Consider the following 14100-nt stretch of genomic DNA (forward strand, 5'->3'; position numbering starts at 1 on the left):
CCAAGAAGCCTGAGAACCTGCCTCCACGCTGGCCTGCCCTCACTCATGCCATCTGGGGATGCTATAAGCATCTTGGGCACACATGTGGCCTTGGATTTAGAAAAAGGAGGACCAGGCAAAGAGGAGGAAGAGCAACTCCAGTGTGGTGAGAACTTTGTCCTCAATGGTATTACGCCAGCTGGAGAAGGGCTGGGGTCCGAGAATGGAAGAGGATTCTGGTGTGCGAAGCTGGCTGTCAGAGCCCTGGCTTTGCGCCCACCTCTGACCCTGTGAGCACAGGCAGGGCACAGGATGTCTGGGGCTGTCATTTGGCCCCTTTGAAATGGGAGAGTTGTGTCAGGGCTCCACCCCCTCATGAGGCCTCTGCAGAGAACCAGACATGGGCTCTACCACCAGCTGAGCAACGGCCAACACACTTCTGCATGTAAGCCTTGGTTGTTTCGCCTCTGCTTGAGAGGCAGAAAGTGCGTGGGGACCACCCAGCACAGAAGCCTCTTGGTGCAGGTCACTGTTAGTTCAGCATCTATGTAACCTGCTCTACATAAGCACACTGTAGCCCAGGGGACGGAACTTAACATCCACAAGTGCAAACACAGACACCACCATCTTTCTGATCATGTGAAACACAAATGAGAAACCAGAACAAAATGATCTAAAAATAATGGGCATTTGACATTTCAATGAGGAAAGACAGGCTCACAGAAGAGAATCTTACCCATAAATGTCCAAAACACCAATAAAAGTGTGCTGCTTGCCTGAAAACTGCAACGCTTGGTTAATTCTCTCCACAATGAAGTCGAACAGGTGAGCGTAGATCTTTTTGGCCAGTGCGTCCCTGGCGTTGATGGCCTGGGGCCTGGTCATGGGCTTCACCACCGTCTCGGAGGTTGTGATGATTTTGCGATTGCACAGCCACTGAGCAATTTTGCTCCTCTCCAGGCCCAGGAGCTCACAGAACACCTCCAGGTGCCTGTCGTCCTCCTTCAAACACAAGCACAAGCCCCATCAGGGGTGTCTTGGCCCTCTAACCCAGCAGCAGCCCACCCGGCAGGGGCCCCTGGGCATCCATCCAGGCCTGTGCCAGAGACAAGGATGAGCTGGCTTGAGAATGACCAGGCCTCAGAGGAAAGCAGGAGGGCCGCAGCGGCATGGAGCCTGCATCAAGGCATGGCTATGATGATGCCAGGGAGTTCTGGACTGCATCCCACCTGGGGTTTCATTCTGGCCAAAGAACATCAGCAGTGAGTAAGGCCACAGATGCAACCCTCCCCTTCCTCTGCATGTGGACACAGCCTCAAGGCTCTGCTCTTCCCTTTGTAACATGCTCAGACCACCTGCCAGCATGGTCACTCACCCTGTCCCTACCTGTGTGGTCAGGGTTTGTGTAGGTGGTCCAGCCCTGAGGTACATAGATGTCATTGTCAGAGAACCTGACAGTGGGGCTCCTTTAACAGAGCTGGCCTCTCAACTGAGGAGGAATGTGTGGAAGACTTTTTGGACACACAAAGTGAATCTTGCGTCTCTCCCAGCTGGGGCATGAGAGCTGCCCCACTGGTCAGAGACAAGGAGAGGTCTGTTCCTCTTTGTCTTGAGCTCGCATGGGCAAGGAGTCCTTGTCACATGGCAAGGAGATGTGACCCCTGTGACTGAGCACAATCGTTCCCCTTGGGCAAGGGAAGTTCCCGGGGAAGGCTGATCTGTAGAAACCATCACAGCCAATGGGAAAGCCATGAGGTTGCATTTAAAAAGCATCAGATTACAGTAGAGCAAACAATCTAAAAAAGTCCTGCCGCCTCCTTGCTGCTCACCTACACCCCTTCTGACCAACATCTCAAGAACACAAAGCTTGTATTCACATGCCTGACCTCTTCACTGGGGAACAGACAGGCAGAGCCATGGGTTTTCTTCCTTCTAAGAAGGAACTAAACCATCTGAGTCCAAAACATTCAGGTACAAGTGCAGGTGCAGGGGGAAGGGTTAGGGGCAACAATTCTTTAAAAAATGACTTCAGCCAGATTGGGCTTGCTCGATATTTCAAGTTTCCGATGCAAATCAATGGTATGTATGTTGCAAAGATAGGACCACTCATTACAGAACTGGTAATTTGCTCTCAAGATTCTACATCTTTTTCAGAGACTTTGTCTCCTCAGATTGATAGACAAAGGATTTTTAGTCTATCATTTTTAACTCCTCCTCCAAAATACTACCTTCATAACAAACTTCATGGGACAGAGATCGGTGCAAGGGCATTTGTTGGGTGGAAATCATACCTTCAGTCTATGGAGTTTGAGAAGAACAAAGGTAGAAACCCGTTTCTTGGAGGTAATCGAGAAGGCACAGAGGGAGAACCACCACCACATGCACACCAGGCTCCTATCCAGGCCTACTGTCCCCCCCTCCCAGAACCTCCCAGTCCCATGCAAACTGACCAACTGGGTGAGGGATGGACACGGGGCTGGGGGGGGTAGTGGTGGTGGGGGGCGCTTAGTGTGAGTGCTTGAGGAGAGGGAGGAGGATTACTTCCTGGTCACAGGACAACAGGACTGAAGCACTGAGCCAAAGCCCACATCCTCCATCCACTCTGTTTGGTTCTTTCTCTTCCCTGAACTGCAGGTTCTAGAGAGCTGGAAAATGACCAGTGTACCAAATTATCTACCATTCCCACCGAATTTCCTTTGGACACAGGAAAACGGGTATCGTTATACTATGAACTAAACACTTCCTCCCAAAATTTATATGTTGAAGCCCTAACCTCCAACGTGATGGTGTTTGGAGTGGGGCCTTTGGGAGGTGCTTAGGTCTAGATGATGCCATGAGGTAGGGCCCTCACAATGGGATTAATGCCTTTCTAAGGAGAGGAAGAGACCAGAGCTCTCTCTGTCCCTCTCTCTATTGCAAGGACCCAGCAAGCAGGGGGATGTTTGCAAGCCAGGAAGAGAAACCTCACCAAGAGCTCAACCATGCTGTTCCCCTGATCTAGAACTTCCAGCCTCCAGGACTGTGAGAAAATAAAGTTCTGTTGTTGAAGCCACCCAGCCTTTGGTATTTTGTTATGGTCAGGGGAGTTGACCAGATATATATATATATATATATATATATATATATATATATATATATAGAGAGAGAGAGAGAGAGAGAGAGAGAGAGATACATAAAGCTTGAAACGTCAGGTGATCTGGTATTCCTTAGAAGCATTTTTTACTATGTGTTATTTTCTTCTTTGCGTGGCTATTTATGAGAAGAACCAAACACATGCCCCTACTGAGGATTACTTTTCCATGATTCCATCAAAGATACACACATATAAACTTAACCTGTGTTCATTAAATTAAAAAAAATCTGTCACAAATTTACATGGGAATATATTTCCAGAGAGACAGAGTCAGCACAATGGGTGCCTGATGTGGGCAAGTGTCAGGAGGTGGGAGGTGTCCTTTCTGCTCAAAATATCCAGTGTCCTGAGGGCCCTACATGACCTCACCCTCTCCTCACCCCCACACATCTTCTGGCCTCATCTATCACCCTTTCTTTCACTCACTCCTCTTTGGCTATCCTGACATTTTTTCTATTTGTTAAATAACACCTTCTGCTTGAGGGCCTCTGCACTTGCTATTCCCTCTACTTTGAATGTTTTCTCCCCACCCCAATACAGGCACAGTTCACCTTCTCATCGTCAGGCCTCTGCCCACCGCCACTGTACCAGCAAGGCTTTCTCTGAATGCTCTACACAAAAGACACAGCCCCTCTGTACCCCCGACTCCGCTTCATTTTCCTTTCTAATGGCCATCACCAGTGGCCAGAGCCCATAAGTGGTGCTCGTGTCTCCTCCTCTCCACCTCCTACTCCCAGATCATGAGCACCATGAAGCACTTCTTGTCTGGTTTTGTTCACTACTGTTTCTCCAGAGCTTGCAACAGGGCTTGGCACAAAGCAAGTAGTTAGTAAAATTTACTCAATGAAAGAAAAACACAGAGAATGTATTTTCCCCTTCTCTACTATTACAAGGGGAAGAATTTTTACTCTTACAAGCCAGCCACTTTACTCTTTGCTTCTTTGCTCCTGACAACTGGTCTCCCCAGAAGACCCAGTGGGCCTGGTGCTAAAATGCAGAAGCAGGGTAACCATGAGATGCCCTACGGTGACCCTCTGAACGCAGGAAGGTAAAAACAAGCCAGCGTCTTACGCTAACTGAGGACCTCTCGTTGCCCACTGCTGTGACCTGCACATTGCCCAGATGCAGGATGGCTGCCAGGATCTTAAAAACATCCATCTGAAAATCCTCCTTGAAACCTGAAAAAAAAAACAAAAAACATTTCCAGATTAGGATTACTGCATGTCTTCCCTTACTTAATCACTAGTAAGATAGCATCTGAATTCTTTTAGGACACTCTAGAACCGTCTGTGCCAAGAGCAGGGACAGGAACGTGAAGCAGCCCCTGGAGAGAATCCGGTTCACCATCCTTGCCACTTTGACTTGTGATGACACAACATGTGGATTCGACAGCCCACTAGGTTTCCCCTTTTGCCATCGCTGCTAGAAGTGCAACACAAGAATTCATACCCACATCACCATCTCATGTCAGGTCTCGTTTATTCTATGTGATGTGCTTCCTTTATTTTCACTCTGGGTTTTCTGTTTTGTTTTATTTTTCTTGAATTCCTTGAATTCTAGTGGTGGGGTGCCAGATGGATTCCATTTGCCCCTGCAGCTCCGCATGCTGCTCTCTGCCCCAGGGGGGCTATACTGTCTGCATCAAGGCCATGGGCTCTCATATCCTCTGGCCTCTGGGTGGGTGTGACCCATGAGGACCTCCTGCAGGAGAGCAGGATTGGGAGGAGAGAAGCACTAGAGAGGTTTCTCTCCCTGCAAAGTTGCTTCAGGTTGTCAGTGTTGCCAACTGACAGGTCACTGTTCCTGGTCTGGTGCTCACTTTCCTCAACCCTCCTTTCTGGCTCCAGCGATACCTCCATGCCCAAATGGTGAAAAGCAGCGAACAGCTCTGCTGCTGACCCTGGCTCCCTACTGCCCCTTATAGCTCCCCTAGACCTGCCCACATCTTTGTAGTTGGTCCTTTCATAGATAAACCCTCCTCCTTCTATCCTAATTTAAATGGCCCCTGTATTTCCCATTGGGACCCTGGCTGTTGCAGGTGGCATATAAATTATGAATATATAACATATTCAGTCACCATGGGGCATGGGCACATGTCCTGGAGCCAAAAATAAACCACACTAGCTACTAGGAAGGACTTTGTGTCTAAGACCCATAAATCACAATAGGGAACCTGCCAGTTGTGAGCTGGGCTTTGCTAGATCAGGACCGCAGAGCAGGAGTGTGGTGGGTGGGGCGAGGCACCGACTCGTGCTGACACTGCAGAGCTTTGTGGAGCGTGGAGATATCCTCGGAGGGTGGGGGAGGCTCCTTCATGTAGATGTCCCTGCTCCCTGGTCTGCGTGGGAAGTGCAGCTGTCACGGACACCTGTGATGCCCTCCCCCTTCCCCCAAGCAAAAAGCAGCAGGCCCTAAATGCTGAGGAAGAGCTGCCACAGCCACCCTCTGCTTCTCACTTGGGGATATCTGGATTCTTTCGGTAGTAGCTAGGTCAGGTTCTTAAATAATTTCAGAACCTAGAGAGTCTTATCTCCTTCAAAGATCAAATGAAATCAAACCAAAAATATATGGAAGACTCCAGCTCAGGCTGAGTCCAGGCATTTTCTGTCTTCCCATTTGGAGCTAACACCTCTATTTCAAGGACAGATGCCTCTAACAGAAATCAGCCCCCAGCTCCACCTACACCCCGACCCCCCACCCCCTCCGTAGGCCACCAGCATGATAACTGGCAGGTAAGTGAGGAGGAAAAGCAATGAAAAACATGCCCTTTGGGAATCTTTGGTTCAGCATTCCTACTCACTACGTCATTGGCCTATAATTAAATCACTTAACTATACCATGCCTTCCAGAACCCACGAAAGCGAAATAACTCCAAAGCAATGATGTGAGAGAATTTAAGATCTTGGTGGAGGGGTGCTTGGGTGGTTCAGTGGGTTAAGCGTCTGCCTTCCGCTCAGGTCATGAACCCAGGGTCCTGGGATTGAGCTCTGTGTTGGGGCGGGGAGGGCTGCTCAGTGGGGAGTCTGCTTTCCCTCTACCTCTACCCCTTTCCCTCTACCCCTTCCCTTTCCCTTTCCTCTACCCCTTCTTGTGCTCTTTCTCTCTCTCTCTCTCTGTCAAATAAATAAATAAAATCTTACAAAATAAAAATAAAAAGATCTTAGTGGAGTAATTCTCTTTAGTGAGACAAGGTCATGCAAAAGCACTGCTGGCCTGAGTTTGATTTCAATATGAAGTACAATGGTCAAGTACCTTGAGCTTGAGTTCCAGGCTAAGTGTGATTCCTTCTAGGGTGTTCTTTCTGTCAGAGATTAAATGGCCAGGCAAGGATCAGAGGGCAAATTAAATGAGAGACAGCGAACAAAGGAAAGGAGCTTTTGGTCAAAGTTATCCCCTTCTGCTTCCTCAGGGGGTAATTCCATGACTAGCTAAGGTGTCTTAGGAGCAGAACTGGAAGGGAAAGCAAATGGAACCCTGTACTCCAGTACTCTCCATGTATCATCTCATCTAATGCTTACAACAACCATATGAAGCAAGCTTCATTATGGTCCCCATTTTATGGAGGGGGAAACTAAGGCATAGAAGGGTTAGGTCACCCTGAGCATGTCATAGCTAAACAGTTTAATGCCAGCCACCACCACAATATGTGAAAAGACCTGTGAGGTTCATGAAGCCATCCTACCTTCACCCCCTTGTGCATAACATGGAGGCTCCCTGACAACCTCATGCCAAGCAAACGAATCTGAGCAGACTCCAGAGGTCTATTTCCTGGGTATGTGGAGAAATGGGTTTGCATACTGAACCAGATGGCCTTGCCACTAATTTCTCTATCCTAGCTCCATAACAAACCACAGCAATGGACAGATCAACCAAGTACTTATCTAGCAATTAGATTTTTAAAAAGGGTGGTCTGCCCGAATATGCTATAAGTGTACCTAATTCAAGTTAGGCAGTCTCCCCTAGAGATCTCCAGCTAAGAAAGAGAACACTGAGACACAAACGAGAGGACACGGCCAGCAGGGCAGGCAGTACAGCACATTCTCACATTGTTAGGGGAAGCACTATTGTTTAGAACTTTCTGACGTGAAGACAATGTTCTGTATTTGTGCTGTCCAACATGGGGGCTATTTTGCCATATGTGCTTATGAGCACTGATTTTTTAAGGTTATTTCATTTTAATTAAAATGAAATGCACTCACTTGTGGCTGTGTTGTATGGCACAGGTTTAAAGACCATGAAAACCACACACAGAATGAGGTCATTGGCTGTGGAGATCACAGGGTGATGGCAATCTCAAAGTCACAGTGAGGTCACCCGGTTCCTCTCCACGACAATAAATGGACCTCTGCAGTCTACTCAAATTTCTTGGTCTGGCATGCATCACCGGGGGACTTCCATGTCGAGACACATAGGGGCGAAGCTAAGATGGCTTCATGAAGTCCATCCATGAAACTTCACACATTGTAAGAAAATTCTAAGGAATCCATCAACTACTCTCTCTCTATCATCAAGATACAGGACAGTCAATGTTTTCTTGTCAGGCTTTGGAGGCTGTATAGTCTATATCACAATTACTCAGCCCTGCCACCACCAATGCATGAAAACAGCCATAGACCATACTTAAACAAATGAGTGTCTATGTTCCAATAAAACTTTATTTACAAAAACAGGCAGCAATCTGCTGACCTCTGGTCTAGGACAATTTTTAGTGATTCATGCAGTGAAGTCATGTTTTCATTAAATATATACTGATCTCTCATATTGATACAGCATGTCATAGCTCATAAACCACTTTATTATTTTTTTAAATTTATTTATTTGAGGAGAGAACGTTTGCATACATGCATGGGGAGGGGGCCGAGGGAGAGGGAGGGAGAATCCTCAAGCAGACTCTCCACTGAGCAGGGAGCCTGATGCCTGGCTCAATCCCAGGACCGTGAGATCATGACCTGAGCTGAAATCAAGAGTCAACTGTCCAATCAACTGAGCCACCCAGGCGCCCCATTAACCACTGTAGACATTATCTCATAATCCTCACCATATGCCTAATAGCTTGGCATGGGGGCTACTGTCCAAAGAGGCCCCCAGCATACCACCCTCCCAGGGCTCATGCTCTGTGCAGTCCCTCACAGTGAGTTATGTATGAGTCTGAGCTTTTGACCATTAGCACATGGCAGTAGTGATGCTGCCTGACTTCTGAGGCTGGTTCATAAAAAGTCTGACAGATTCCTCCAGAGCCTACTGTAGCTGGCTCTGGGAGAAGCCAGCCACAACATGGCACAACTGAGACCAGTGTTCTGCGAGGAAGTCCGTGTGGAGAGAGATGCCCGCCCAGCCCCCAGTACTTCTAACCATATCACATATCACATATCATATGTGAGAAACCAGCCATTTCTCACATAGGCTGATATCTAACCATATCAGCCTATGTGAGAAAGAAGCCTACAGAGAATGGGGCTCCTACCACAGAGGCAGTAGATTGTTTTACTCTACCTCCCCATAAGGCTTTGGAAGGCTTTGTCAAAACATCTAGGCCAGGTGTGCAAGGCTGGGCCAGGTGAGGCGAGCTAGGTGCCAGGGGCTGACCCTGAGATGAGCACCTGAATGCCTCCTTCAAGTTCATATCCCGATTGTCTCTCCTGCTTCATCCTCGTCCTGGCCCAGCTGGTGTGGACATTTGTGCAAATGATCTAATTTGTATAAGACGGTGCAAAAAATTGTGCTGATGATTTCCAGAGATTAGGATAGGCTTCATGGAGAAGGGGATGGTTTTGCTCAAAGGACGGTTAGGGCTTGGACAATAGGGAATAGAGACCAAGGGCAGGCAGTTATACTTAGCAAGCTCCTGCTACATGCTCAGCCTGGTACCAGGGGCTTTCCACACACATTTCCTTACCAGTTATTATGAGAGCCTTGTGGGTAAGGAATACGGCCATTCTATAGATTGGGAAACTGAGTCTCAGAAAGGGCAATCTCCGTAGAGTTCTGCCAATTAGGTTTTGAATCACTTCCAAAGCTTACTCTCTTTCTCTTATATCATTTTGGCATGAGGTGAAACACTATAGAGGCAGGAGAGAGTGACAGAAGTGCAGGGATGGTCAGGAGGACAGGGCATGTGGATGAAGGTTCCCCTGGGGCCTTTCAGAGCTAGGCTGCTTGATCCCACCTCATACACATCCCTCTCATTAGAGCACATTATAGAAAGATAAAATTATGACTTTAACTATTTTAGGAAAATGTTAATCAGTACCAAAAGTGTTTACCTTATTATTATAAACTGTTTAAATCATCCTTCTCTTTAAAGTGGTTTGGAAGGGGGTGGTCACCTGGTTGGCTCACTCAGTTAAGCATCTGACTCTTGATCTCAGCTCAGATCTTGATCTCAGAGGCATGAGTTCAGGCCTTACACTTCCACTAGGTGTGGAGCCTAATAAGAGAAAAAGAAGGAGGAAGAGGAGGAGGAGGAGGAGGAGGAGGAGAGGGAGGGGAGGGGGAGAGAGGAGGAGGAGGAGGAGAAGAAAAGAAGAAGAAGAGGAGAAGGAGGAGGAGCGATTTGGAAGGGGCAGAATCAGATGGTAATTCTGCTTAGGAAACCAACTGGCTTTCATTCTCAATTATCCAAATGTTTCATCCTCAATTGTCCAGAGGAGTAATCTTGCCGATTACTCTGATATATTTAACTTCAAATTCTTCGTCTTTTTAATTTAAATATAGTCACCCAAGCCACGACAATGAAAACAACTTGGTAAAATAAGTATTTTCTATAAGATGGAAAAATAATCTGTGGTCTCACACTGATTGGAAGCTTTGACTAACAGTTATGAGTTAAGGTCTATACTGATACACTATGGGAAAGTGGATGATAATTTTTATCAATGCCATTTGGTAGACACTTCCCAAACGTGAGCTCCATGTGAGAAAAGCAAGGTGGAAAAGAACCAAGCAATCCAATATTTTGTTTTCTATATAAAAATGTTGTAAGAGGGGTGCCCAGTTGTTTAAGCATCTGACTCTTAATTTTGGCTCAGGTCATGATCTCAGGCCATGGGGTCGTCCCATATCAGGCTCTGTGCTCAGTGGGCAATCTCCTTGGGATTCTCCCCTTCTCCCTCTGCTCCTCCCCACCATTTATGCTCCCTTGCGATCTCTCTCTCTTTATCTATCTTCCCACACCCCTCCCACACACAAAAAGTGAAACTCATCCATTTCCCTATTATAAAAAGGGGGAAATGCCAGTGTCTACCTCATAAAGTGCTTGTAAATTAAACAAGCTAATACAGGTAGTGAAGTGCTTAGGATGGTACCTGGTACATGGTAAGTTCCATGTAAGTGTCCGCTATTTTATCAGGCCAACTAGGGTCAACAGGACCCTCCTGGGCTGATTCACCAGTCTTCTCCAAAGTCGGCCCAGAGGAGCTTGAAAGCACCCACAAGGCTGACAGCCCATGTTTGTCACCGCAAACCAGTGGGCCTGAAGGCAAAGGAGTTAATTTCTAGATCTTTTAAGGAAAAAGCATAGTCTTGACCCCTTGGCCTCAAATATATTCTGATTGGCACATCCTAAGACTAGAGTTTATTAGGAGTCTTTATAACACACACATGTTGGGCATCCCTGCCTTTCACTCTTTTTTTTTTAATATTTAATTTATTTACTTAAGAGAGAGACAGAGAGAGAGAGAGAGAGAGAGAGAGCAAACGTGAGATAGAGAACATGAACGATGCAGGACTTGATCTCAAAACCCCAGGATCATGACCTGAGACAAAGGCAGATGCTTAACTGACTGAGCCACCCAGGTGCCCCCCCCCCCTTTTTTTAAAGAGAAAATGGCCACACCTTGCACAGGATATTTCTACTTACCCAGCAGCGTGAAGGTCTTCTGGGTCTCTACCATGCCTGCTCTGTCATTCACACCCTCAATGACAGTACTGCCTCCCATTCTTGTGTAATTAAATTCTTCTGCACTCCCTGAAATCAAAAGATTGTCATGTCTGTGACACAGAAATTTGTACATATATGTTTAGCAGAAGCAAGACAAGAAGCTCACATGGAATACACCACAGTAAGCACTTGACACACATTATTCCCTTTCTTCCTTAGAATTCTGTTACAGACACAGAAGCCAAGGCCCAAAGTTGTGAAGTGTCTTGCTCAAGGCTGATGTAGAGCAAGAATTTAAACACAGGCCTGTCTGACTGCAAAGCTCATAGGTTTTGTTCCCATATCTATTTTGTACAGCTTGGCTGAGGTTTACTGACCACAGAGTAAACTGTACCTAGTTAAGATGTATAATTTGGTGAGTTTTGATAAATGTATGCCCTAATGAAATCATCACCACAAGCAAGAGAATAACGATTATGCACACCTAAGATTTGAATAATAGGTTAGAAAGTCCTTCCAAATTCACTATTAACATTCTGGTTGGTAGACAGGCATGGTTGTTATCTTTATACGAAATCTGAAGAAATTTAGACTCTTCACAAGTGCAAGCAACTTCTCCAGGATTGGAGTGTATTCATTCAACTCCAACACGCTGGATAATTCTACCAACACAGCACAAGCAATCAAGAGAGGAGAGCTGTGACAGCACAGGAATCAAGCTGTTTGCACTAAAGGACAAATAGTTCTGTCCCTATAGTATGGGGAGTAGTTAGAACTATAAATAATAATGACCTTGAGTCATCAAGGAAGCTCAAATTATGATAGAGGTACTCTGTCTCAGAAGACAGGGAAATACGTCATACATATTAGAAAACATACATCCAAGGGAAGTTCAGATAAAAGTTTAAGGATTTACAGCACCGAATCCCAGTGGTCGGGAGGCCTTATTCAGGTGGTTCTAGCTAGATGACCACCATCATCCATGAGCTTTGAAAAAAAAATCCTAGAGTTGAAGGGTCTCCTCTCCTGGAATCACTCTGCCCCTCATTCTATCTCCTTAGTTAGGTGCATCAATTCCACCCCCAAAACCCAAGTATCTGTCTTTGGACAGAATATTTTTAAAGTGATATTACTATAAGAAGAGGGCAGCCCCGGTGGCGCAGCGGTTTAGCGCCGCCTGCAGCCCAGGGCGTGATCCTGGAGACCCTGGATCAAGTCCCACGTCAGGCTCTCTGTATGAAGCCTGCTTCTCCCTCTGCCTGTGTCTCTGCCTCTCTCTCTCTCTCTGTCTCTATGAATAAATAAATAAATAATATATATATATAAAAAAAAGATAAATCAATTACTAAAAAAAAAAAAAAAAAAGAAGAAGTAATCAGGGATCCCTGGATGGCTCCGTGGTTTAGCGCCTGCCTTAGGGCCAGGGGAGTGATCCTGGAGATCCTGGAGTCCCAGGATTGAGTCCCATATCGGGCTCCCTGCATGGAGCCTGCTTCTCCCTCTGCCTGTGTCTCTGCCTCTCTCTCTCTCTCTCAGTCTGTGTCTCTCATGAATAAATAAATAAAATATTAAAAAAAAGAAGAAGAAATCAACCTAGCATTTAAGCCCCTAGATAGAAGAGAGACATTTCCATATATTACACACCACATACCCAATTTAAGATGTTTAAATTCCGACTGCTGTGCAGATGCACAAAGTTGATAAAAAATGTGGTAATTTCGTTCATTTTCCGACTGTAAAATAAAGAAAAGTCTTGAAGTTACACCAGCTCTTTACAAGTAAAAATATGAGGTTTTTAATGGAAGGGTCTTAAGTGGCTAACCTGGCTGACAATTCTACTCCCACAGACACTGACACTTACCTGGGTTTCTTCTCTGGTCAACAACACTGTGACCCAATCTGTTCCCCCTAGGCTGGCTCAAGGTCACCTCCCAAATAAGGACCCGAGAGAAAATGTTATTAAATGAAAACATTCTGTGAAATGAGAATAATGTAATTTGTATTAGTTGAAAACTTTAAGAAACTCCCTGCAGTACAAGGCTTAGTCTTACTCTCTTGGGCCAAAACTTTGAGAATTTTCTCTACTGACAGAAGAGCCCTTCTCTTTAACTCCCCACCACTAGCTGTAAGCCCATTCCCTTCCTGGTAGGAAAGCCAGTCTAACAGCTTTGTCTGTTTCAAGGAGTGTTTGTGTTCTAGAAAGACAGACTTAAAAAAAAAAAAAAAAAAAAGACAGACTTGATTGTTAAAACTCTAAGTATCTTTTAAGTGTCTGAAATTAAAAGTCATAATTCATCTCACTCCACTGATATTGCATCTATCTGTCAATTTTTTGTTTTTAAGAAACAGAAAGAAATAAGCCAAAATGCAAATGAAAGACAGGAAACTCTATTCTTTGTCACAGAGCAACACAGGTTGTCTAATGACTATGTAAATGTAAACAGTACTTTAAAAGTTGGGGAAAAGGAAATTTAACTATTATTTTTTTTTATCCTTACTTGAAAGACGACTCTGGATTTCTCCAGCAGGTAAGTTCTCATGTTGGCTCCTATAATTTGATTTCTCTCATCAAAACTGATTTCTGTGTATTTCCCAAACCGACTACTGTTGTCATTGCGGGTCGTCTTGGCATTTCCGACAGCCTACAAAACACAGGCTTCTCGATAGCATTTGAGAAGATTTTTGCATCAACACTATTGGAGCAGTTTCAATAAAATCCAGTCCTGTATGCTGGGGAAAGGTCTGACTGGCGGAGGGAGGTTAGGGGGGTGAGGAGGGCAGAGTCCAAAACTCGCAGGGGACATGGCACATCCTCAGCCTGCCATTCAAAGTTCTCTTCTGTCTTGCTGGGAGACACTGGGCAGGATTAGAAAAAGCACCAGTTCTGATGCTTCATGGCCTCAGGTTCCTTTTCTGCTACCTGTATAACGCTAGAAAAGCTATTTCATCTTTCTAAGCCTCAATTTCTTTATGTGTAATATGGGAATTATATGCAACTTGCAGAGTTGGGAGGATTACCTAAGATAATATAAAGTACCTCAACACATCCACGCCCTGAATATCATAGATGCTCAATTAAAAGAACACATCCTTCATCCAAGCTCCATTT

The 14100-nt window shown here is 45.6% G+C and overlaps 1 protein-coding gene across 2 annotated transcripts in view; it reads right to left on the reverse strand.

Moving 5' to 3' along the window:
- MYO5C (myosin VC) overlaps window positions 1-14100 on the reverse strand; it is a 94988-nt gene that overhangs the window by 60145 nt on the left and 20743 nt on the right. For both annotated transcript variants that reach the window (XM_072808547.1, XM_072808546.1), the window contains exons 6-10: window positions 13490-13633; window positions 12643-12724; window positions 10971-11078; window positions 4184-4290; window positions 716-981 (exon numbers count right to left, since the gene is read on the reverse strand). In XM_072808547.1, coding sequence (XP_072664648.1) covers window positions 716-981; window positions 4184-4290; window positions 10971-11078; window positions 12643-12724; window positions 13490-13633 — 707 coding nt within the window. The remainder of the gene's footprint in view (window positions 1-715; window positions 982-4183; window positions 4291-10970; window positions 11079-12642; window positions 12725-13489; window positions 13634-14100) is intronic.

This window comes from Canis lupus, chromosome 32, assembly GCF_048164855.1.
Source record: "Canis lupus baileyi chromosome 32, mCanLup2.hap1, whole genome shotgun sequence".
NCBI lineage: Eukaryota > Metazoa > Chordata > Mammalia > Carnivora > Canidae > Canis > Canis lupus.